At 48.0% G+C, this 25,675-nt stretch overlaps 1 protein-coding gene across 1 annotated transcript; it reads right to left on the bottom strand.

The window, feature by feature from the left end:
- Positions 1-296: 296 nt before the first annotated feature.
- pomgnt1 (protein O-linked mannose N-acetylglucosaminyltransferase 1 (beta 1,2-)) lies at positions 297-25,424 on the bottom strand. Its single transcript, XM_072438791.1, has 21 exons — positions 25,336-25,424; positions 23,439-23,614; positions 21,099-21,198; positions 20,439-20,551; positions 19,588-19,653; positions 19,192-19,305; positions 18,693-18,810; positions 16,762-16,860; positions 9,751-9,878; positions 9,483-9,553; positions 9,276-9,351; positions 9,074-9,157; positions 8,941-8,982; positions 8,809-8,867; positions 8,539-8,611; positions 4,598-4,726; positions 2,764-2,889; positions 2,591-2,700; positions 2,239-2,374; positions 930-1,039; positions 297-658 (listed from the first exon to the last, which is right to left on the bottom strand). The coding sequence occupies exons 2-21, from the start codon at positions 23,556-23,558 to the stop codon at positions 583-585; spliced, it is 1,950 nt and encodes a 649-aa protein (XP_072294892.1). The 5' UTR covers positions 23,559-23,614; positions 25,336-25,424; the 3' UTR covers positions 297-582.
- Between the last annotated feature and the right edge of the window lie 251 nt (positions 25,425-25,675).

Here is a 25,675-nt window from a genome sequence, read left to right as displayed (position 1 = left end):
AATGTTTTATTTCCACAAAATAAAAACCAAACTTTTAAAACATTTCAATCATTTTCAGGACTAGAAAAGGAACTGCTGCATGGTCTGATATAGCTGAACACCTGTAACGCCCAGGTCTTTGTACCGCTTCATCTCAAAAATAGATATTTACACTTTATCCACAGAAAATACTGAACTAATAAATAGTGATTTTAGAGCGATTCAAGTAAAAACTGTCAGTCACATGTGACGGCGCCCCCCCCCGGAGGACGGCGCCCCCCCCCCGGAGGACGGCGGCCCCCCCCGGAGGACGGCGGGCCCCCCCCCGGAGGACGGCGGGCCCCCCCGGGAGGACGCTCACATTAACTTTGAACTGAAGGTTTGAAATCTTCTGACCAAGTTTTTTATTTCATGAAGACAGAACTGATCAGCTGTAAGTCACTGGACACCTGCAGGTTCTGACTGCATCATAACAGCTGCAAGGTCTGTACGTCCTGTGTAATGAACACCTACAGGGTCTCTGTCTGATCACCTACAGGGTCTGTATGTCCTGTGTAAGGAACACCTGCAGGGTCTCGTTGCGTCGGACAGCTGCAGGGTCAGTCACTGCTCCGCCACTGGCTCCTCTTTGGGCGGCGGCTCCAGGTGAATCGCAGTCACAGACGACGGTTTTCTCCAACTGCACACAACACAACATTTCTTTAGGACAACACGTCTCCAGCACTAAATGTGTCTCAAAGAAACACAAATACAAAAGGTTTTACCACAATTAGTTTTGAACCAGAATTAAATTAGAGATAAAAATGAGTTTTTAAATATTTGGAAGATGCTGGATCATCCTCAGGACCTCGCACACTTCACACTGTTGTACTGATCAGGATCGGTATCGGTGGTATCGGTGGTATCGGTGGTATCGATGGTATCGATGGTATTGGAGCACTTGGACGCACCTGTACGGCGACACAGGCACAGCCACTACCAGGATGTGATTCTTTTTCCTGAAGAGTCTCCAGAGGCCGCGATGATTCCCCCGAACGTCCAGGTCCCACACGTGAAGACACTGAAGACACAAAGATCAAGAGTCTCTAAAAGCTCCAGAGAGTCTCTAAAAGCACAGTAGGAGGTAGAGTCCTGTCCATGTTAAAGAGGCTGACACAGTCTCTTCATTTAAGACCAGGCTTAAAACGTTCCTCTTTAAATGACTTATGTTCAGGCCAGTTAGGAACAGAAATATAAAGCTACAGCTTCAGCTCCGCTGCCCTAGCAGCAACTATGGGGGAGAAAACATGAAAAGCTTTGATATGTTGAAAGAGAAACAGGACTTTAATAGGTTTTTATAACCAAGACATTAAACAAAGTCATGACCTTTATAACCTCTGACTAAGATGTTTATCAAGGCTTATAAAGCAGAACTTTCAAGAGGAATAATATATAAATTATATCTAATCTGGACAAATACTAAATATGTAAAATATGTATATGTAAAAATAAAGTGAAGAGAAGTTGGGGGTGCACAGTGGCAAAGGCGGTTAGCGCTCTTGCCTCCCAAGAAGTTCGATTCCAGTCCTGACTGGCACCAGCAGGAGGCCGGTTCATGACCTAACGGCAGAATGCAGAAGTTGAACAGAAGGGGTCCCAGGACTGACCCTTGGGGCACCCCACAGGTCAGGGGCATGTGGTCTGAGACACAAAGTACTTCTTTCTTCCAGATAGGACCTTAACCAGTTTAGGGCGGGGCCAGTGATGCCCACCCAGTCCTCTAGTCTCTGTTAGAGGGATGGACAGTGTCAAAAGCAGCATCAGATCTAATAGAATTAAGACTGAGGCTTTGCCCGTGTCAGTGTTCAGGCGGATGTCATTTTTTAAGTACTAATATTGAATTAAGAGTAATTTGTTACATAAGGATCTGACATTTAGCACAGCAAGTTTCAGACGAGTTTCAGTGACTGGGCTTTATCTTTCCACAGAATATGAATCACATTTCTCAGATTGGGCCTGACTCGCATTTTGTTTTCCCATCTGTGTGATGTGACACAGAAATAGCACTAGGGGGGGCTCTTTTTTATTTTATTTTTATTATGACAATACGTCCTGGCAACACTGAGACCCAGTGCATCCTCCTTATGGGAGATACCAGGTGAAATGCGAGGGGGGATGTAAACGTATAAGTAGCACTAGCAGTTGCAGTTGCAGTAGCAGTTGCAGTAGCAGTAGCAGTAGTAGTAGTAGTAGCAGTAGTAGTAGTAGTAGTACGTTTACCTTGGCGAGCTCGGTCCATGTCTCCGTGTCGGCTTCTGTCTCCATCCTGATGAACATGACGTAGGTTTTTCCCTCAGAGTCCGGGACAAACGAGTCCTCACAGGGGTCTTTAGAGTGGTCCAGGACCAGCGCCTCCCTGAGGACACAAATATAACACATTTATACAGACAATACACACCTCAGGTAAGACAGAGACAAAGACAGGCAGGAGCAGAGACAGGAGCAGAGACGGGAGCAGAGGCAGACAGGAGCAGAGACAGAGGCAGCGACAGAAGCAGAGGCAGGAGCAGAGGCATACAGGAGCAGAGACAGGTGCAGGGACAGAGACAGGTGCAGAGACAGGATTACTGACCGCAGCAGCCTCTGGACCTCGGCCTCATACTCGTCCTTCTTCAGAAGCTCCACGTCCTTCAGATCCACCAGAGGAACTGTGTTCAACTTATGCTTCTTAAAGTAGACTTCCTGAAAGACATGAACCGGGTCAGAACCGAGACTGAACCGAGACTGAACCGGGTCTGAACTCACGTGGAAGTATCCGTTCATGTTGAGTCCGATGATTCCAAAATGATACGACCTGGACACGTCTGGAACAACACACTCTCTGTTCTTCCTCTGCTCCGGCATCCTCATCCACATGTCCCAGTCCCAGAGCTGCAAAGACAGAGACACAGAGTCATCCTCATCCACATGTCCCAGTCCCAGAGCTGCAAAGACAGAGACACAGAGTCATCCTCATCCACATGTCCCAGTCCCAGAGCTGCAAAGACAGAGACACAGAGTCATCCTCATCCACATGTCCCAGTCCCAGAGCTGCAAAGACAGAGACACAGAGTCATCCTCATCCACATGTCCCAGTCCCAGAGCTGCAAAGACAGAGACACAGAGTCATCCTCATCCACATGTCCCAGTCCCAGAGCTGCAAAGACAGAGACACAGAGTCATCCTCATCCACATGTCCCAGTCCCAGAGCTGCAGAGACAGAGACACAGAGTCATCCTCATCCACATGTCCCAGTCCCAGAGCTGCAAAGACAGAGACACAGAGTCATCCTCATCCACATGTCCCAGTCCCAGAGCTGCAAAGACAGAGACACAGAGTCATCCTCATCCACATGTCCCAGTCCCAGAGCTGCAAAGACAGAGACACAGAGTCATCCTCATCCACATGTCCCAGTCCCAGAGCTGCAAAGACAGAGACACAGAGTCATCCTCATCCACATGTCCCAGTCCCAGAGCTGCAAAGACAGAGACACAGAGTCATCCTCATCCACATGTCCCAGTCCCAGAGCTGCAGAGACAGAGGTATGCACAGACTTTGATGGTTTGGTCATTAGGCCAGTTATTTCATGACTTGGTATACGGATCCGCCACACTTAGATTATTGATTTATACTTATATTATAATATAAATAAAATTAATTATTATAAAAAACATGTATACAGTACTGCCGTCAACGCAAAATAGCATTAAATGAAATATAAAAAGCGGCATTAAGTCAAAAGATAAGCCATTTTTCCTGCGTGACTCCCCCCTGCGCGGCCCGAGAGCGTGTGAAGACGCGCGCGCCCGTTTCCCTGTCTGCTGCGCAGCGCTAACTCTTTTATATCACAAATATACATTTTAAACCCGCACATTTTCTCCAGCGCGTTTTGCCGTGACTTAAGGCTGCACACTTCTAAGGCTGCACACTTAGAAGTGTCAGTTCTACCAATGCAAAACAGGCTAACCCTACTGTTACACTCACCTGCGCCGCGTCCCCCCCTCCTCCCCCCTCCTCCCCCTGGTGTATTTTGGGAAAACCCGGAAGAAAAACTCATTTGAAAGATTAATATATTTCATTTAAAAATCCGTAAACAAAGTAATAAAATAACTGCTGTTCATGTGGAGCTTGATGTCCTTGAAACCGTCAGTCTTACTCAGCACGTGAGAGGCCCCACCCACAGCAGAGAGGCCCCACCCACAGCAGAGAGGCCCCACCCACAGCAGAGAGGCCCCACCCACAGCAGAGAGGCCCCACCCACAGCAGAGTGGTCCCACTCCTCTTCCTCTGCTCCTCTTCCTGCACCTCCTCTGCTTCACCTCCTGCACCTCCTCCTCTCCTCGTTTGCTTCCCCTCCTCCTCCTGCTCCCCATTCTCTAATCCTCCTCTTCCTGCTCCTCCATCGCCTGCTCCACCTCCTCCTCTGCTCCTCCTCCTGCTCCTCCTCCTCTTCCTGCTCCTCCATCGCCTGCTCCACCTCCTCCTCTGCTCCTCCTCCTGCTCCTCCTCCTCTTCCTGCTCCTCCATCGCCTGCTCCACCTCCTCCTCTGCTCCTCCTCCTGCTCCTCCTCCTCTTCCTGCTTCTCCTCCTCCTCCTCACCTTCTCAGGTGTGGGCCACTTTGCCTCCAGTTCGTCCTTGTAGAGACTCTTCTTTAAAACCCAGCCCAGTCCAGGCATCGACTCGACTCTGTAAAGCAGCGCCGGGTCTTCAGCCGTGTGTTCATAACCCTGAGACACAAACAGAGGTCAGAGGTCAGCCGTGTGTTCATAACCCTGAGACACAAACAGAGGTCAGAGGTCAGCCGTGTGTTCATAACCCTGAGACACAAACAGAGGTCAGAGGTCAGCCGTGTGTTCATAACCCTGAGACACAAACAGAGGTCAGAGGTCAGCCGTGTGTTCATAACCCTGAGACACAAACAGAGGTCAGAGGTCAGCCGTGTGTTCATAACCCTGAGACACAAACAGAGGTCAGAGGTCAGCCGTGTGTTCATAACCCTGAGACACAAACAGAGGTCAGAGGTCAGCCGTGTGTTCATAACCCTGAGACACAAACAGAGGTCAGAGGTCAGCCGTGTGTTCATAACCCTGAGACACAAACAGAGGTCAGAGGTCAGCCGTGTGTTCATAACCCTGAGACACAAACAGAGGTCAGAGGTCAGCCGTGTGTTCATAACCCTGAGACACAAACAGAGGTCAGAGGTCAGCCGTGTGTTCATAACCCTGAGACACAAACAGAGGTCAGAGGTCAGCCGTGTGTTCATAACCCTGAGACACAAACAGAGGTCAGAGGTCAGCCGTGTGTTCATAACCCTGAGACACAAACAGAGGTCAGAGGTCAGCCGTGTGTTCATAACCCTGAGACACAAACAGAGGTCAGAGGTCAGCCGTGTGTTCATAACCCTGAGACACAAACAGAGGTCAGAGGTCAGCCGTGTGTTCATAACCCTGAGACACAAACAGAGGTCAGAGGTCAGCCGTGTGTTCATAACCCTGAGACACAAACAGAGGTCAGAGGTCAGCCGTGTGTTCATAACCCTGAGACACAAACAGAGGTCAGAGGTCAGCCGTGTGTTCATAACCCTGAGACACAAACAGAGGTCAGAGGTCAGCCGTGTGTTCATAACCCTGAGACACAAACAGAGGTCAGAGGTCAGCCGTGTGTTCATAACCCTGAGACACAAACAGAGGTCAGAGGTCAGCCGTGTGTTCATAACCCTGAGACACAAACAGAGGTCAGAGGTCAGCCGTGTGTTCATAACCCTGAGACACAAACAGAGGTCAGAGGTCAGCCGTGTGTTCATAACCCTGAGACACAAACAGAGGTCAGAGGTCAGCCGTGTGTTCATAACCCTGAGACACAAACAGAGGTCAGAGGTCAGCCGTGTGTTCATAACCCTGAGACACAAACAGAGGTCAGAGGTCAGCCGTGTGTTCATAACCCTGAGACACAAACAGAGGTCAGAGGTCAGCCGTGTGTTCATAACCCTGAGACACAAACAGAGGTCAGAGGTCAGCCGTGTGTTCATAACCCTGAGACACAAACAGAGGTCAGAGGTCAGCCGTGTGTTCATAACCCTGAGACACAAACAGAGGTCAGAGGTCAGCCGTGTGTTCATAACCCTGAGACACAAACAGAGGTCAGAGGTCAGCCGTGTGTTCATAACCCTGAGACACAAACAGAGGTCAGAGGTCAGCCGTGTGTTCATAACCCTGAGGTCAGGGGTCAGCCGTGTGTTCATAACCCTGAGGTCAGGGGTCAGCCGTGTGTTCATAACCCTAAGACACAAACAGAGGTCAGGGGTCAGAGATCAGGGATCAGAAGTCAGGGGTCATAACTGGCTCAGCACAAACATAACAGTAAATGTTGAGACACTTTCCCATTTTAATTCTCTTCAGCCCTGGTTTGGTTCTCGCTCTGGACCTGGTTTAGTTCTCGCTCTGGACCTGGTTTGGTTCCTGCAGGAACTGTCTTTAGTTTGTGAAATCTGAGTTTTCTAATTCCTCTTTTGTCGTGAGACTAAATTTAGACCAGGAGATAGCGACCTCAGGCCCAAACCTGATCCAGGTCTGTGTGTGGGTCCAGAGGCCCCGGGTCCAGAGGCCTGTGTCGTGTGGCAGAGGCCCGTGTGGGTCCAGAGGCCCGTGTCGTGTGGGTCCAGAGGCCCGTGTCGTGTGGGTCCAGAGGCCCCGGGTCCAGAGGCCCGTGTCGTGTGGGTCCAGAGGCCCGTGTGGGTCCAGAGGCACGTGTCGTGTGGGTCCAGAGGCCCGTGTCGTGTGGGTCCAGAGGCCCCGGGTCCACAGGCCCTTGTGGGTCCAGAGGCCCGTGTCGTGTGGGTCCAGAGGCCCGTGTCGTGTGGGTCCAGAGGCCCCGGGTCCACAGGCCCTTGTGGGTCCAGAGGCCCGTGTCGTGTGGGTCCAGAGGCCCGTGTCGTGTGGGTCCAGAGGCCCCGGGTCCACAGGCCCTTGTGGGTCCAGAGGCCCGTGTCGTGTGGGTCCAGAGGCCCGTGTCGTGTGGGTCCAGAGGCCCGTGTGGGTCCTGAGGCCCGTGTGGGTCCAGAGGCCCGTGTGGGTCCAGAGGCCCGTGTGGGTCCAGAGGCCCGTGTCGTGTGGGTCCTGAGGCCCGTGTGGGTCCTGAGGCCCGTGTGGGTCCAGAGGCCCGGGCCGCACGGGGCAAAGAGTCAGATTCCTGACATGACTTGTTGTGACATGATTTTACCTGTTATTAGGACCAGGACCAGGAGTGTGTGTGTTCTGTGTGCTCTGTGTGTGTTCTGTGTGTGTGTGTTCTGTGTGTGTGTGTGTTCTGTGTGTGTTTGTGTTCTGTGTGTGTGTGTGTTCTGTGTGTGTGTGTGTGTTTGTGTTCTGTGTGTGTGTGTTCTGTGTGTGTGTGTGTGTTTGTGTTCTGTGTGTGTGTGTGTTCTGTGTGTGTTTGTGTTCTGTGTGTGTGTGTTCTGTGTGTGTGTGTGTGTTTGTGTTCTGTGTGTGTGTGTTCTGTGTGCTCTGTGTGTGTTCTGTGTGTGTGTGTTCTGTGTGTGTGTGTGTTCTGTGTGTGTTTGTGTTCTGTGTGTGTGTGTTCTGTGTGTGTGTGTGTGTTTGTGTTCTGTGTGTGTGTGTTCTGTGTGTGTGTGTGTGTTTGTGTTCTGTGTGTGTGTGTGTTCTGTGTGTGTTTGTGTTCTGTGTGTGTGTGTTCTGTGTGTGTGTGTGTGTTTGTGTTCTGTGTGTGTGTGTTCTGTGTGTGTGTGTGTTCTGTGTGCTCTGTGTGTGTTCTGTGTGTGTGTGTTCTGTGTGTGTGTGTGTTCTGTGTGTGTTTGTGTTCTGTGTGTGTGTGTTCTGTGTGTGTGTGTTTGTGTTCTGTGTGTTTGTGTTCTGTGTGTGTGTGTGTTCTGTGTGTGTTTGTGTTCTGTGTGTGTGTGTTCTGTGTGTGTGTGTGTGTGTGTTTGTGTTCTGTGTGTGTGTGTTCTGTGTGTGTGTGTGTGTTTGTGTTCTGTGTGTGTGTGTGTTCTGTGTGTGTTTGTGTTCTGTGTGTGTGTGTTCTGTGTGTGTGTGTGTTTGTGTTCTGTGTGTGTGTGTTCTGTGTGTGTGTGTGTTCTGTGTGTGTTTGTGTTCTGTGTGTGTGTGTTCTGTGTGTGTTCTGTGTGTGTGTGTGTTCTGTGTGTGTGTGTGTATGTGTGTGTGTGTTCTGTGTGCGTGTGTGTGTGTTCTGTGTGTGTGTGTGTGTTCTGTGTGCGTGTGTGTGTGTTCTGTGTGTGTGTGTGTGTTCTGTGTGCGTGTGTTCTGTGTGCGTGTGTGTGTGTGTGTTCTGAGTCTGTGTTCTGTGTGTGTGTGTGTGTTCTGAGTCTGTGTTCTGTGTGTGTGTGTGTGTTCTGAGTCTGTTAGTTCTGAGTGTGTGTGTTCTGTGTGTGTACGTGTGTGTGTGTGTTCTGAGTCTGTTAGTTCTGAGTGTGTGTGTTCTGTGTGTGTGTGTGTGTGTTCTGAGTCTGTTAGTTCTGAGTGTGTGTGTTCTATGTGTGTGTGTGTTCTGTGTGTGTGTGTAGTACCTGGTCATTCCATGCAGAGATACAATACAGAGTGTCGTCCTCCTGCAGCAGGTGAAGCGTCTGACTCAGGAAACTGTAAAACATCAGCCACGTTTAGACACAGTGCGCCTCCTGCTGGACAGAGTGCGCCTCCTGCTGGACACTGTTCCTCTGCTCTCAGTTAAAGGACAGAGTGCGCCTCCTGCTGGACGCAGATCCTCTGCTCTCAGCTAAGGACGGACTGCGCCTCCTGCTGGAAAGAATGCGCCTCCTGCTGGACACAGATCTCACCTGAAGAAGTCCACAGACAGGTCCAGGTCTTCCTCCAGGACCACGGCGTAGTCTGCCTCCTGCTGGACACACCACACTTTACACCAGAGTCTAACACTTTGGACCATTCTAAAGTTCAAATGTGTTTCTGACCGGGTGAAGGTTAAAGGTCGCCGTCAGTGAGGCTTTGTAATGCTGCAAAACACCAGAGAACAGAGTGAGACAGAGTGAACACAGAGTGAGACAGAGTGAACTTGGAGTCTTCAAAGAACTGACTGAGACTCACCTGTGACACTCGCGCGTTCTTGATGCTGATTGGTGTGTGCTGGACTCCCTTCAATCCAAACAGCTCCACCACATCCATGGGCTCCTACACAGACACAGACAGACAGACAGACAGACAGACAGACAGACACACACGTTTAGTCCATTAATCTGAGAGAACAAGGTCTCAGAGTTTAGTCCTGGTCCAGGCTCTGGTCCAGTACCTCGTAGTAGCCATCGATAAAGACTGTGATCATGTGAGGATTGACTCCGTGAGCAGACAGCAGTGAGCGCAGCATCCTGAAACATCAAACACGAAAAAAGGCTTTAAAAACAAAAGCTGGAAATACATTTGTACAACATTAGAAGTGTTCAGACTGTGCCGGAGCATCCTCACTGCCCCGTCATGGAACGCTCTGCACGCCACTCGCCTGTATAAGTAGTTCGGTCTGTTCCCGGCGATCACGGCCACTGGGACGTTGGACACTTTGTTATATTGCAGCTGCAGACAAGAGAAAACCCTCTTAGTTTATAGACGTAGTGCAGAGTGTTGTCCAGAGGAAACACTGGAAGTAGTTTCCCTTTTACTCTAGCTCACATGGCTATATCCTGTGGTTGTGTTGTGTTGTGTCGTGTTGTGTTGTGTTATGGTTGTGTTGTGTCGTGTTGTGTGGCTGTGGTTGTGCGCCAGAATCTCACCGGTTCAGGACTAAACTCGATGGGCGCTGGGTCCTTGCAGCTGCAAATGCTTCCGTAACCTTCCACTTTGGAGCAGAATATCTTCCTCCTGCGGTTCAGCTCAGTGTCGGCCCAAGAACACTCCGCCTCTGCCACCAGAAAACACATAACAATTGACACGAGAACACACACTACACTGAACAACTGCCACGAGAACACACACTACACATAACTGACACGAGAACACACACTACACATAACTGACACGAGAACACACACTACACTGAACAACTGACACGAGAACACACACTACACTGAGCAACTGTCACGAGAACACACACTACACATAACTGACACGAGAACACACACTACACATAACTGACACGAGAACACACACTACACATAACAACTGTCACGAGAACACACACTACACATAACAACTGTCACGAGAACACACACTACACATAACAACTGTCACGAGAACACACACTACACATAACAACTGTCACGAGAACACACACTACACATAACAACTGACACGAGAACACACACTACACATAACAACTGTCACGAGAACACACACTACACATAACAACTGTCACGAGAACACACACTACACATAACAACTGTCACGAGAACACACACTACACATAACAACTGACACGAGAACACACACTACACATAACAACTGTCACGAGAACACACACTACACATAACAACTGTCACGAGAACACACACTACACATAACAACTGACACGAGAACACACACTACACATAACAACTGACACGAGAACACACACTACACATAACAACTGACACGAGAACACACACTACACATAACAACTGTCACGAGAACACACACTACACTTAACAACTGTCACGAGAACACACACTACACATAACAACTGACACGAGAACACACACTACACATAACAACTGTCACGAGAACACACACTACACATAACAACTGTCACGAGAACACACACTACACATAACAACTGACACGAGAACACACACTACACATAACAACTGTCACGAGAACACACACTACACATAACAACTGACACGAGAACACACACTACACATAACAACTGTCACGAGAACACACACTACACATAACAACTGACACGAGAACACACACTACACATAACTGTCACGAGAACACACACTACACATAACAACTGTCACGAGAACACACACTACACTTAAAGGTGCCATAACGTGCTTTTTTTCACGTTTCGTAGTCTATCCCAAGTGTATAATTGATAATAATAAGGGTTGTGCAACACCCTTAACATAAGAGTTAAGAAATATCACCCAGACCTTGGACCCCCTCACCAACCCGGAAATGCAAACGGCTTGGTTTGATATTCACCCCCACCCTTGCGAAGAGCCATCTGGCTCCCCCGCCCACCCGTGACGTAGTCTCAGAGAGAGCGTGTGTGCCCCGCCCAACCCGTGACGTAGCCCCACAGTTGTCTGCTCCGCGCTGCGCTGCTCCTGCCGCGCGACTGAGTGAGAAGGGGGGATGGTGACGCGTGCCTGTGATTATGACGCGGTCCTGTGAACACCGCCCGTCAGTTTGGAGATTCGAGGAAAGGAGATAGTCTGTAATATAGCTAAACACTGCGGGAATCAATCAAAAAAACACTCTGGGTACATATATGAAGCACAAATAGCAATGTAAGAAGGTTAAAAGCTCTGAAAAGTCGATTTTGCATGTTATGGGACTTTTAACAACAAGCTTCAAGGTCATGAACCGTAGTTAGTTGTCATTATTAAGTAACTGCTTACATAAGTTCTATTAACTTCTCTTTCAACTTCATTTACAACATTTTCTATCAATTCTTAGTTACAGAGTGTGGTTGGAATTAAAGGAGAATGATTCATGAACCGTAGTGTATTTCCTACGTGGCAAGCTTCTAGGTCATGAACCGTAGTGTATTTCCTACGTGGCAAGCTTCTAGGTCATGAACCGTAGTGTGTTTCCTACGTGGAAAGATTCTAGGTCAAAACTATCGTCTGATCCGGCCACGTACTGGGGGCTCTATCCCAGAAATACAGAACGTTTTGGACTCCTAATTCCTTCCAATTCCTGGTTTCTCACAGTTTTTCCATGTTTAGCATGCATATATATTTTGCATCTCCCTTCAATTCTTCACCAACAACTATTACAATGACCCATTTCAAAATTGAGATGGGTCATTTTAATTGGTTCCCCATTTCAAATAAATGTTCCTTTATTTATTTTTTCTTCAGTCCTATTTTATTCCTCTCCGTAGACTAGGTAACACGGTTTTTGATTTTTAGAGGACGCTGACTCAGGGCTTTATCGACCCTTTTTCCAGTCCTAATTTTGTTTCTCTCTGCCCGGTGGGCAGGGCCTACCCAGAGTTGGATAAATATATGAGTTCCCGCTCCTGATTTGATTGATGAGATTGAGAATGATTCTTGGATGAGTCGAAACGTTTTGTTTTTTCAAAACAGAGTCCAGATGACAACAACTGAATCTTTTTCTACAATGTTATATAAGCTCCTTAGTATTTAGTTCTTCTGACATAACAGGCAAATTGAGAGTGCCCAGAAAGGAATTTATACAAGGCTACCCCAAATAAATTGTCTGTTTGCTGTAACCCGAGTCAACATTTTTTAAGTGGGTCGGACGGTAGGCAAATTCTTATTTTTTTTTACTTTGAAGGCAAAAAAAAAGATCCAAATTTTGCCATTTTTTGAGTCGGAGTGACCACCAGGGGTCAGACTTCAACAGTCAATGACGGAAAACGTCTCTATCAACCCGATCGGGAGACTAAATTTCCCGATTTTAAGATATTTTAATCAACCTTTTGTACGCCGCTATCCTTTATTTTGGTAGCGAAGGCAAGCGGGGGGGACATGCAGGGGACACAGGCGCCGCCATGTTTGTTGTGATGACGCTGCTGGGCGTGTTTCAATCCCAGAATGCATTTGCGTAAGTCAAACTTCACACCCTGACAGAGAAACACATGTCCTATTGAGATTTCAGTGGTGCCGACAGAGACAAACCAACATTTCTAAAGCAATATGACAACTCCTACGCGCGCTCTGTTTTGTTACAGATTCATGTGGGGGATTGAAAATGAAAACGCGCATGTGTTGCGCGGTGCGTTACACGTATATCAGCGTGATAAAATATTCAACACAGCGGTTTAGGAAAGTCCGGTCGGTGAGTCGGTGAAATAATTGAAAAATAAAAGATTTTGACGTTTTTTCAACAAAATGCTGATATTTTGTCGGCTAGTTTCATAGCAGGTCGGTCGTGTTACGGCAAACAGACATATTATTTTGCCTAGCCTAATCTTTATCATTTGGAATTTTTGAAAGCAGTTTTTTATAGAAGGATTCAAATGTTGATTGAATTTGGTCTTGTTTGGTTAAAAATACATCACTTTGCCTGCCATTTTAAACATTGTTTTTTCAGCTTGTATTTTTCAAAGTTTTGAAAAGAGTAATTTAGAAAATGTTTACCCACTCTCATAAGTGCATTTTCTTAACCATTTCCTGTGAAGTTAGATCATGAATTTCTCCTCTTCTTGTAGCATTTTAGGATATCACTTCTGGGCATGGTTTTCCTCCATCAATTTTATTTTTCTTGAAGATCTTTTAGCTTTTCCTCCGCTTAAAAAATCTATTTTTTTTGCTTCCCAAAGGATGTGCAGTGAAATTTCCCCTGTTATTCCTCCAGATAAGTCTTAATGTTGGACATTTTTTCCTGAAACAAAGGGTCATTAAGCAGGCTGGCTTAATGACCCTTTGTTGAACCTCCAAAGTGTGTTCTTTCGTATTTCCTCCAAATCTACAGAAATGTAGACAGGAGCATGATCACTTAGGTCTATTGTGCCTATATCTGCTTCAGTGATTCTAGAGCTGTCTTTATTGAGAACAAAAATCTATTCTGGAATAGTTTGTATGAGGGTTAGAAAAATGGCTATACTGACGAGCCCTTGGGTTCATATCCCTCCAAATCTCAATCAATCTTATATTCGTAAACAAGATACAGAACTTCTTATTTATTATTCCTCCAGAGCCTCTTGAGCTCCACACCGCTAATGTAGGCTGAATGTGAAGATTCAAATCGCCGCCAAAAATTAGAGTTCCCTCAGAGTGGTTCACAATCAGCTCCATGACATCAGCATAGAAAGTGATATTGGCCCCTGGTGGAGCAGACACATTTAAACTAGTGAAATATTCCCTTTGACCAGTACATATCTGCCCCCTCAAAACTGTTCAAAAACTATTTGGTTTGAAATCAAAATTGCAACACCCCTGGTCTGGCGGGACCTCACGTCTTCAGCGGGGAAGAACTGTTTGTGTCTTTTATATCTGTGGGGGATTTAGAAAAGCCCAACCAGGGACAGGAGTTGAAAATTAGCACTGGCTATAAACTTTGTGTGCATCACATCGGCTGCAAGCTTTGTTTTGTAACTATGTATGATTGCATTGTCCCTGTCAAATAAAAAAATACTAAGTTTCTCCGCGTCAGGTTTTCTAGCCACATTAGCCTCGTTAGCTTGGTTAGCTTGTGATGTGGGCTTTTTTTCCATTGGGACCGCGGGCCGTCAGCTTTGTTCGCTCTTGTCCCATAGTGTTACCAGACTTGTGTCACACACACTACACTTAACAACTGACACGAGAACACACACTACACTTAACAACTGACACAAGAACACACACTACACTTAACAACTGACACAAGAACACACACTACACTTAACAACTGACACAAGAACACACACTACACTTAACTGACATGAGAACGCACACTACACTTAAAGGTATATTTGTGTCCTGATAATGCAGAACTTTCATATTGATCGATCTCGATTTTGGATTTTATTATATTTTTTTAAAAATGTAAAAATTGCTTTTAGTAAGGATTTCATGAACATAAACTATACAAACTTTTACTTTTAACACAAATAATATTCAAATTTCTTACACCAAAGTGGGACTTCTGCTCAAAGCCACATGTTAAAACTGTTCCATTTCATCCCTCCTGATCACCAGAGGGCGGTGCTGAAGCACTGAACGTTCCCCTAGTTCAGGGGTGTCAAACTCATTTGGGCCGCGGGCTGAATTTTGACGCTCAGGCTGGGTCGCGGGCCGAACGTAACGTAAAACATAAAACTATTAAGAATATAAGAAATAAATAGCTTTATATAGGCTACGCTGTTTTGAAGCAATTACTGGATCGATTAAAAAAAATTACAAAATGTTTGTTCTCATAAACTGAAATATATTTAAATGTGTAATTTCACCAACACTGCGCTTCAGTTTATGTGCATAACAAATTCAGAGTTGATCTACAGTTTGACACAGCGATAAACATTTGACTTTATAACAAAATAAACTTCTCAAGATCTAAAAAAACGTTTAAATGTACTAACTAACATTTCCACGTCTATGTAGTTATCTGTACACCTGAACTGACACACCACTAAACTTCTGCTCAAAAGTGCTTATAGTGCACTTCTCCCTCGGCAGCTCACACAGCAGTGCAGCAGAGCCCTGTGGGGGAGGGGTGGCCACTGGAGGCATTGTGGGACGCCTAGTTTTAACGATAAAAACGGTTACGGATGTAATTACAGTTCTATGAATCGATTTAAAAATAATAATTTGAAATATAAATTTGAAATGTTCGGCGGGCCGGATTAAAACGTCTGGCGGGCCGGATTTGGCCCGCGGGCCAGAGTTTGACACCTATGCCCTAGTTTGTTTTGGGATGAGTTAGCTACACTCGCTAATACAGAGCCATGGCATAAACGTGTTTTAACCAGACGAAGTAAAGCTATCTTTTCTCATTCATTGTTATTATGAATTACTTATGTAACTTTAGTTTTACAGACAGAGGAGCGTCTGTGGACAGAGGAGCGTCTGTGGACAGAGGAGCGTCTGTGGAGGAGCGTCAGTGGACAGAGGAGCGTCTGTGGACAGAGGAGCGTCTGTGGACAGAGGAGCGTCTGTGGAGGAGCGTCAGTGGACAGAGGAGCGTCTGTGGACAGAGGAGCGTCTGTGGACAGAGGAGCGTCTGTGGACAGAGGAGCGTCTGTGGACAGAGGAGCGTCTGTGGAGGAGCGTCAGTGGACAGAGGAGCGTCTGTGGACAGAGGAGCGTCTGTGGACAGAGGAGCGTCTGTGGACAGAGGAGCGTCTGTGGACAGAGGAGCGTCTGTGGAGGAGCGTCAGTGGACAGAGGAGCGTCTGTGGACAGAGGAGCGTCTGTGGAGGAGCGTCAGTGGACAGAGGAGCGTCTGTGGACAGAGGAGCGTCTGTGGACAGAGGAGCGTCTGTGGACAGAGGAGCGTCTGTGGAGGAGCGTCAGTGGACAGAGGAGCGTCTGTGGACAGAGGAGCGTCTGTGGACAGAGGAGCGTCTGTGGACAGAGGAGCGTCTGTGGAGGAGTGTCAGTGGACAGAGGAGCGTCTGTGGACAGAGGAGCGTCTGTGGACAGAGGAGCGTCTGTGGAGGAGCGTCAGTGGACAGAGGAGCGTCTGTGGACAGAGGAGCGTCTGTGGACAGAGGAGCGTCTGTGGACAGAGGAGCGTCTGTGGACAGAGGAGCGTCTGTGGAGGAGTGTCAGTGGACAGAGGAGCGTCTGTGGACAGAGGAGCGTCTGTGGACAGAGGAGCGTCTGTGGACAGAGGAGCGTCTGTGGACAGAGGAGCGTCTGTGGAGGAGTGTCAGTGGACAGAGGAGCGTCTGTGGACAGAGGAGCGTCTGTGGAGGAGCGTCAGTGGACAGAGGAGCGTCTGTGGACAGAGGAGCGTCTGTGGACAGAGGAGCGTCTGTGGACAGAGGAGCGTCTGTGGACAGAGGAGCGTCTGTGGACAGAGGAGCGTGTCTGTAGACTCTTGAGGCGACTCTGCCGGTCTGTTTTTATCTCTGAACATGAATATTCAGCACCACATGGACACAAACGCTGATCATGATTCACTTTTACAGTCAGAGTGAAGTAGAGTTTGCTGTAACGTGGACATAGGATAAAGTACAAAGTTACCTTCTGAGGCAGTGAGCTGGACCTCGGTCTTCAGCAGGACAGGATCTCCCCATGTGGACAGAGCCGGGGACTTGGAGTGTTTCTCTCCATAAACCTGACCTAAGAATATAAAAACACCTTTAAAAACATGTATTTTTTTAATGTGACAAATATATAGTATATATAAATGTAGAAGAAAACACAATGAAACAAAACAGGAGCAGAGAGAGAACAATCAACACAAGTCAAAACCAGCAGACATCCAATGAGGCATCACAGTCCAAATGTCATTTTTTCCATTTTGTCTGATATAAAGTGGGTCCAGTCCCTGCCCGTCAATGTGGGTCCAGTCCCTGACCGTCAATGTGGGTCCAGTCCCTGCCCGTCAATGTGGGTCCAGTCCCTGACCGTCAATGTGGGTCCAGTCCCTGACCGTCAATGTGGGTCCAGTCCCTGACCGTCAATGTGGGTCCAGTCCCTGCCCGTCAATGTGGGTCCAGTCCCTGACCGTCAATGTGGGTCCAGTCCCTGACCGTCAATGTGGGTCCAGTCCCTGACCGTCAATGTGGGTCCAGTCCCTGACCGTCGGTGCATTTTTTAAGGGCCTTTTTTGCTGTTCAGTTTATTGTGTCCTCAGGCCCAAGCACAGAGTTCAAACACAGAGTTCTGAAATCCAGTGGTCAGTAAAACTTTATTGTTCTCAGGACAGTCCCCGAACACGCCTCCTGGTGGCACTGTTTCTCCAACAGTTTGACCTGGAGTTATGAAGAAACGTGACACATTTTTACAACAGAATTCCCTCCAGACATGTGACTTTGAGCTCCTCACACCCTTCATCTGTCAAAACAATATGAGCTTCTCTTTCCCATTTATTTTTAATATATTTAGTATTTGTCCAGATTACATTGATATAATTTGGATATTATTCCTCTTGAAAGTTCTGCTTCATAAGTATTGATAAACATCTTAGTCAGAGGTTATAAAGGTCATGACCTTGATAAACATCTCAGTCAGAGGTTATAAAGGTTATGACCTTGTTTAATGTCTTGGTTATAATAACTCTTTATTTGTAAAAACCTATAAAAGTCCTGTTTCTCTTTCAACATATCAAAGCTTTTCATGTGATTCTCTTTTACAATCTGCTGAAAAAACTTCAGACCATTTGTCCTCCAGACCTTGAGTCTCAGTTCTATTTGGTACAAAACCTTTGGTCATAAATCTTTACCAGTTTAAGATTGTATCTGTGACATCTGTGTTTAGTTTGTATGTTCTGATCAGCTCCTTCCATGTTGTAAGCACAGATTTGAGCCAGGGATTCTTCACTTCCTCAGTCAGACTCAAGCGTCTGTCATCTGCAGTAAGACCTGTACAGGAACCCCCGGCACCACATTACTCTCAGTATAAGACCTGTACAGGAACCCCCAGCACCACATGACTCTCAGTATAAGACCTGTACAGGAACCCCCAGCACCACATTACTCTCAGTATAAGACCTGTACAGGAACCTCAGGCACCACATGACTCTCAGTATAAGACCTGTACAGGAACCCCCAGCACCACATGACTCTCAGTATTAGACCTGTACAGGAACCTCAGGCACCACATGACTCTCAGTATAAGACCTGTACAGGAACCTCAGGCACCACATGACTCTCAGTATAAGACCTGTACAGGAACCCCCAGCACCACATGACTCTCAGTATAAGACCTGTACAGGAACCTCCGGCACCACATGACTCTCAGTATAAGACCTGTACAGGAACCTCAGGCACCACATGACTCTCAGTATAAGACCTGTACAGGAACCTCAGGCACCACATGACTCTCACTATGAGACCATTGAGCACAACATTCTGGATCACACCAGCAACGCGAACATGTGTGTGTGCATGTGTCTCTGTGCGTGTCTGTGTCTCTGTGTGCGTGCGTGCGTGTGTGTGTGTGTTGTGTACCTCCTTTCCGTACCACCAGACTCCACATGTCTCTCCAGCTCAGACTCAGAGCAGCTTCAGATCCCAGAGACTTGAGCAGAGCTCGAGCTGCGTCTTTAAGATGAAACGTGCCTTCGTCCTGAAGGAAAGACACAAGCTCTGAACCTGGTCTCTGTGGTCTCTGTGGTCTCTGTGGTCTCTGTGGTCTCTGTGGTCTCTGTGGTCTCTCTGGTCTCACGCATGGTCCCTGGTCTCACGCATGGTCCCTGGTCTCACGCATGGTCCCTGGTCTCAAGCATGGTCCCTGGTCTCACGCATGGTCCCTGGTCTCAAGCATGGTCCCTGGTCTCAAGCATGGTCCCTGGTCTCACGCATGGTCCCTGGTCTCACGCATGGTCCCTGGTCTCACGCATGGTCCCTGGTCTCACGCATGGTCCCTGGTCGCTCTGGTCTCTCTGGTCTCTCTGGTCTCTCTGGTCTCTCTGGTCTCTCTGGTCTCTCTGGTCTCTCTGGTCTCTACCTTGATGGTGAAGATGAGGACTCTTCCTCTGGTCACCATGTTCACAAACAGGATCATGGCCTCATCTTCATGAGGAGAATATGTGTCAAAGATCCTCTTCGCCATCACATGACCCTGAACACACATCCAGTCAATACACACTGTGTGTACTCTGTGTACTCTGCACTACAGTAGTGTGTGTGTACCAGTAGCATGTGCACTCTGCAGTAGCGTGTGCACTCTGCAGTAGCGTGTGCACTCTGCAGTAGCGTGTGCACTCTGTGTGTACTCTGCGTGTAGCGTGTGTACTCTGCGTGTAGCGTGTGTACTCTGCGTGTAGCGTGTGTACTCTGCGTGTACTCTGTAGTAGTGTGTGAACTCTGTAGTGTGCGTACTCTGTAGTGTGCGTACTCTGACCGAGGCCTGGTTGAGGACGATGACGTGGATTCCTCGGCCTTGTTCCCTCATGTCGTCCTCCAGAACCTGAGACACACAAAGACAGTTCTTCAGGAGGAAAACCGGCTCTTCAGGAGGAGAACCGGCTCTTCAGGAGGAGAACCGGCTCTTCAGGAGGAGAACCGGCTCTTCAGGAGGAGAACCGGCTCTTCAGGAGGAGAACAGGCTTATCAGGAGGAGAACCGGTCGGTCGGTCGCACACACACAAGTCCTTCTCAATCTGTGGACCTAGTCTGAGAACTCAGATTCTCCTACTCTGAGAAAGCCCTGCCCACCTGAACACCCTCCTCCCACTTAGACATCATCACGTGCTGATCGTCGGTGCATTTCTACTGTGAGAGACAGAACCTAAAAAGAACATCCAGAAATCACATTGTATGATTTTTAAATCATTTATTTGTCTGTTATTAAGTCATGTGGGCGGGGCTTACTCAGTGGAGCCTAAAGATCCACAGATTGAAAATCACTCTTGAAAGTCCAGACGACACAACTGAAAGTGTGTTCTGAAGCTGGTTCTACTCAGTGTGTGTTCTGAAGCTGGTTCTACTCAGTGTGTGTTCTGAAGCTGGTTCTACTCACAGTGTGGGTTATGTGGTTCTGAAGCTGGTTCTACTCACAGTGTGGGTTATGTGGTTCTGAAGCTGGTTCTACTCAGTGTGTGTTCTGAAGCTGGTTCTACTCACAGTGTGGGTTATGTGGTTCTGAAGCTGGTTCTACTCAGTGTGTGTTCTGAAGCTGGTTCTACTCAGTGTGTGTTCTGAAGCTGGTTCTACTCAGAGTGTGGGTTATGTGGTTCTGAAGCTGGTTCTCACTGTGGTTCCATCCACTGCCACGTAGACTTTGGAGCGACTGGAGAAAACCTCGATGTCCAGGACTTTTCTCCCATGAACCGGTCTGCGAGGAGTCTGAGGGTTCACCGGGTCTTCTGTGGAACCAAGACCAGAATCAAGACCAGACCAGGACCAGGACCAGGACCAGGACCAAGACCAAGACCAAGACCAAGACCAAGACCAAGACCAAGACCAGGACCAGGACCAGGACCAGGACCAGGACCAAGACCGGGTTGGAACTTAGAACTTGTGTCTAGTTCAGCTGTGCATCCAAGGTCGGAACCCACGTTTAAGAAGAAGTGAATGAAGCAGCCACAGGTTCAGAAGTATCTGTGTCTGTCACCAGAACCTGGTCCAGAACCTGGTCCAGAACCTGGTCCAGAACCTGGTCCAGAACCTGGTCCGAGCTCAGGTCTCTCTGCTCGTCTCTAAAGCTCCAGACTCAGAGTTAGGTGTGTTTTTATTCATGTACATAACCATTGAAATAACACTGTCTATAACAGGACTAAACCAGGTCTAAACCAGGTCTAAACCAGGTCTAAACCAGGTCTAAATCAGGACTAAACCAGGTCTAAACCAGGACTAAACCAGGTCTAAACCAGGTCTAAAGCAGGACTAAAGCAGGACTAAAGCAGGTCTTACCATACTCCTGAGCCTGGGCCTCGTTGGCGGCTCGTCTCGTGTCTAAGATGAGTTTGATGTTGACAATGACGGTGACGACGAGGAACAGAACGGCTCCAGCCTGAAACAAAAGGAAAGGGAAACATCTAAACACGACTCAAATGAAGTGACCTGCAGATGACCTCTTAATGTTGCCATGGTGACAGAAATGCCGGAGTAAGGTTGTATCATACTGGTACTGATTTATAACATCTCTGCAGGAGCAGAGACTTCACGCTTCTGTAGTTGTACGTCTTCTGTAGTTGTACGTCTTTAAAGTACGTGTTCCACGCTATACATACAAACCTTCAGATTAACGAGCAAAATTATTTTTTTAATTAATTAATCATTTAATTTAGATATTTTATTATAGAGCTGTTGAATGCCTGATACTGGCTGGTGCCCCAAATAACTAATAAACTCTAATATACATCCCCACACTGCAGAGTCATGTTTGAAATCTTTAATCTATATCAACTTTGAATCTCACGAATACCACTACAGTACTTGTACTTCTAACTACTACTAAATCTGCTCAGGCTGGACTTCAGGCTCAGGTGTGTTTGAAAGAAACTAAAACATGACCAAAAGTGACAAAAACTAAACTAAAAATGTACATAAACAACAACAAAAATCTCAAAACAGCAAGAAAAATGAGACAAAACTAAAGGTCAAGCTTCAACAGTCCAGGGGTCAGAGGCTTCAACAGTCCAGGGGTCAGAGGCTTCAACAGTCCAGGGGTCAGGCTTCAACAGTCCAGGGGTCAGAGGCTTCAACAGTCCAGGGGTCAGAGGCTTCAACAGTCCAGGGGTCAGGCTTCAACAGTCCAGGGGTCAGGCTTCAACAGTCCAGGGGTCAAGCTTCAACAGTCCAGGGGTCAGGCTTCAACAGTCCAGGGGTCAGAGGCTTCAACAGTCCAGGGGTCAGGCTTCAACAGTCCAGGGGTCAGGCTTCAACAGTCCAGGGGTCAGGCTTCAACAGTCCAGGGGTCGGGCTTCAACAGTCCAGGGTTCAGAGGCTTCAACAGTCCAGGGGTCAGAGGCTTCAACAGTCCAGGGGTCGGGCTTCAACAGTCCAGGGTTCAGAGGCTTCAACAGTCCAGGGGTCAGAGGCTTCAACAGTCCAGGGGTCGGGCTTCAACAGTCCAGGGGTCAAGCTTCAACAGTCCAGGGGTCAGGCTTCAACAGTCCAGGGGTCAGAGGCTTCAACAGTCCAGGGGTCAGGCTTCAACAGTCCAGGGGTCGGGCTTCAACAGTCCAGGGGTCAGAGGCTTCAACAGTCCAGGGGTCGGGCTTCAACAGTCCAGGGTTCAGAGGCTTCAACAGTCCAGGGGTCAGGCTTCAACAGTCCAGGGGTCAAACTTCAACAGTCCAGGGGTCAGACTTCAACAGTCCAGGGGTCAGGCTTCAACAGTCCAGGGGTCAGGCTTCAACAGTCCAGGGGTCAGAGGCTTCAACAGTCCAGGGGTCAGAGGCTTCAACAGTCCAGGGGTCAGGCTTCAACAGTCCAGGGGTCAGAGGCTTCAACAGTCCAGGGGTCAGAGGCTTCAACAGTCCAGGGGTCAGGCTTCCGTCTCGATCAACCCGATCGGGAGACTAAATCTCCCGATTTTAAGATATTTCAATCGACCTCTTGCACGCCGTTATCCTTTATTTTGGTAGCTAAGGCGAGCGGGGGGAACATGCGGGGGACACGGGCGCCGCCATGTTTGTTGTGATGCCGCTGCTGGGCGTGTTTATGTCCCAGAATGCAATGCGTAAGTCAAATTGAAATGAAGCCACACCATGATCCAGAGCGTCATGACCACACCAGTGAACAGACAAAGGCAAATCAACAAAAATAAAAAGAAATATAGTTTCCCTCCTGCAGGGTCTGTTCAATTCAGAAGCATATGGAGGACTGGAAATGAAGACGCTTATGCGTTGTGCAATGTGTTACTTGTCCCTTGGGATGAGCGCTATAAAATTAATCTACACGGCGCTTTAGGAAAGATAGAAATAATAATAATAGAAAAATAAAAGAATGTGGCATAATTTTGACAAAATGCTGATATTTGTGTTTCAGTCGGCTAGTTTTATACCGGGTCGGTCGGGTTACGGCAAACAGACATATTATTTTGCTCAGCCTTAAGCCAACCTAAGTGCTGACAGGTGCAGTGACAGGTGCAGGAGCAGTGGCAGGTGACAGGTGCAGAGACAGGTGCAGTGACAGGTACAGGAGCAGAGGCAGGTGCAGTGACAGGTACAGAGACAGGTGCAGGAGCAGAGACGGGAGCAAGAGCAGTGGCAAGAGCAGCGACAGGTGCAGTGACAGGTGCTGTACCTGACACGCCCTGCGCAGCGCCCGGCGGCTGCTCAGGCTGTACTTCAGGCTCAGGTAAAGGCTGCGCTGCGTTCTCGGGATAAACGGCTTCGCTCGAGGGTTCGGCGTCCACGACTCCATCTTTATGACGTCACGATGACATCACAGTGACGTCACAGGCTGGACTCCTCCTCCTCCTGAAACAAAACAACACTTTCATGTCCCAATCAAAGCAGCAAACACTGAAGCTCAGGGACTTTACGAGGACTTTACAGGCAGTTCTTCTGGAGCTTTTGTCAATGCTGTCCACAAGTTTCATGTGGGACATTTAAGCTAAAGGTTTCTCAGAGCGACTGGAACAGAAACATATTACAGCATAATTAATAACTGGATTCACGTATTTACAGAGAAATAAGACGATTATTTCTATTGGACATTGAGACTTTTTAAACACATTTAACTAAATAAAAGGTGTAAATCTGAAGCTTGGAGAGAAAGAATATGTCTGAATAAATTGTTATGTGAAATAGTTTCACCCGCAATCTTGGACAGAATAAACTACATTGTTCTGTATTTGTGTTGCATCTTGTCCTGAGGATGAACCACTTTGTGTCTTAAAGTGTTTAAAATAAGGGCGTGTCTCCAGAGCCGCGGCGCGCGGCCCAAACTGCCATGTTATTTTGTGCCGCGGAAACTGCTTCGCTATTTGACCGCGCCGGGTTAGGGTTAAGGTCAGGGGTAGGGTTAGGGTTAGGGTTAAGGTCAGGGGTAGGGTTAGGGTTAGGGTTAAGGTCAGGGGTAGGGTTAGGGTTAGGGTTAAGGTCAGGGGTAGGGTTAGGGTTAGGGTTAAGGTCAGGGGTAGGGTTAGGGTTAGGGTTAAGGTCAGGGGTAGGGTTAGGGTTAGGGTTAAGGTCAGGGGTAGGGTTAGGGTTAGGGTTAAGGTCAGGGGTAGGGTTAGGGTTAGGGTTAAGGTCAGGGGTAGGGTTAGGGTTAGGGTTAAGGTCAGGGGTAGGGTTAGGGTTAGGGTTAAGGTCAGGGGTAGGGTTAGGGTTAGGGTTAAGGTCAGGGGTAGGGTTAGGGTTAGGGTTAAGGTCAGGGTTAGCCATGAGGCTATATGGCAGTGCCGCGGTTCCTGAAACTGCTGGGCCATTTGAGAGCCGCAGCCGCGGCCTTAAAATAAACAGTCCAGATAATACGACCCTCCTGGACGAATGAGGTATTACACCCACTAGTTACATCCTTTTATTTAAGCAAATCTTTTTATCAGTGCAAGGAGAGAGTCCCTGTCCTGGTCCTGGTCCTGGTCCTGGTTCAGTCCTGGTCCTGGTTCAGTCCTGGTCCTGGTTCAGTCCTGGTTCAGTCCTGGTTCAGTCCTGGTCCTGGTCCTGGTTCAGTCCTGGTGCAGGTCCAGTCCTGGTCCTGGTCCTGGTTCAGTCCTGGTCCTGGTCCTGGTCCTGGTCCTGGTCCTGGTTCAGTCCTGGTCCTGGTTCAGTCCTGGTGCTGGTCCTGGTGCTGGTCCTGGTCCTGGTTCAGTCCTGGTCCTGGTCCTGGTCTCTTCATTTCTTGATTATGTTTCTCTTTCTTCCATTTAATCACTTTTATTTCATTTTAATTTAAATAATCTGGCTTCTTTCTGCACAATCTGAGGCTCATTTAGACACAAAGACAGACAAATGTGACAGTTTGTGCTTTTGAAGACAAAACAAAGGTTCAAATGTCAAACATGATTTATATTTATGGTTGTTTCAAATAGAAGCATCATAATGTCTAATAACCGTGTGAGACACATGAGACAAGCACAATCTGAGCTCTGATAAAAGCTCCACAAACGTCACATTTTTTAGCTTAAACGTTTCATTGAAATGAGAAAAGACGTATAAACCACGTGACGCTCTGCGCAGCCGCAGAACAGACTCACCGGCCGCGAGAGGAACATGATTCACACCGAAGTTTGGACAAAGATCCACAAACTGCGGCTAATGCTAACATTAATGCTAATGCTAACGACGCACTGAGGGCGCAGGGTGAATACGTCACTGCTCCGCGACGAGCTGCCTCCTGCTGGACAACAGCGGGACTGCGCCTCCTGCTGGACAACAGCGGGACTGCGCCTCCTGCTGGACAACAGCGGGACTGCGCCTCCTGCTGGACAACAGCGGGACTGCGCCTCCTGCTGGACAACAGCGGGACTGCGCCTCCTGCTGGACAACAGCGGGACTGCGCCTCCTGCTGGACAACAGCGGGACTGTGGGCGCGTT

The sequence above is a fragment of the Eucyclogobius newberryi genome, unplaced genomic scaffold, assembly GCF_026437365.1.
Source record: "Eucyclogobius newberryi isolate DKJ021-1_F unplaced genomic scaffold, fEucNew1.0.hap1 SCAF_9, whole genome shotgun sequence".
Taxonomy (NCBI): domain Eukaryota; kingdom Metazoa; phylum Chordata; class Actinopteri; order Gobiiformes; family Gobiidae; genus Eucyclogobius; species Eucyclogobius newberryi.
The sequence above is the reverse complement of the archived record's forward strand: the minus strand, read 5'-3'. Positions and strand labels throughout refer to the sequence as shown.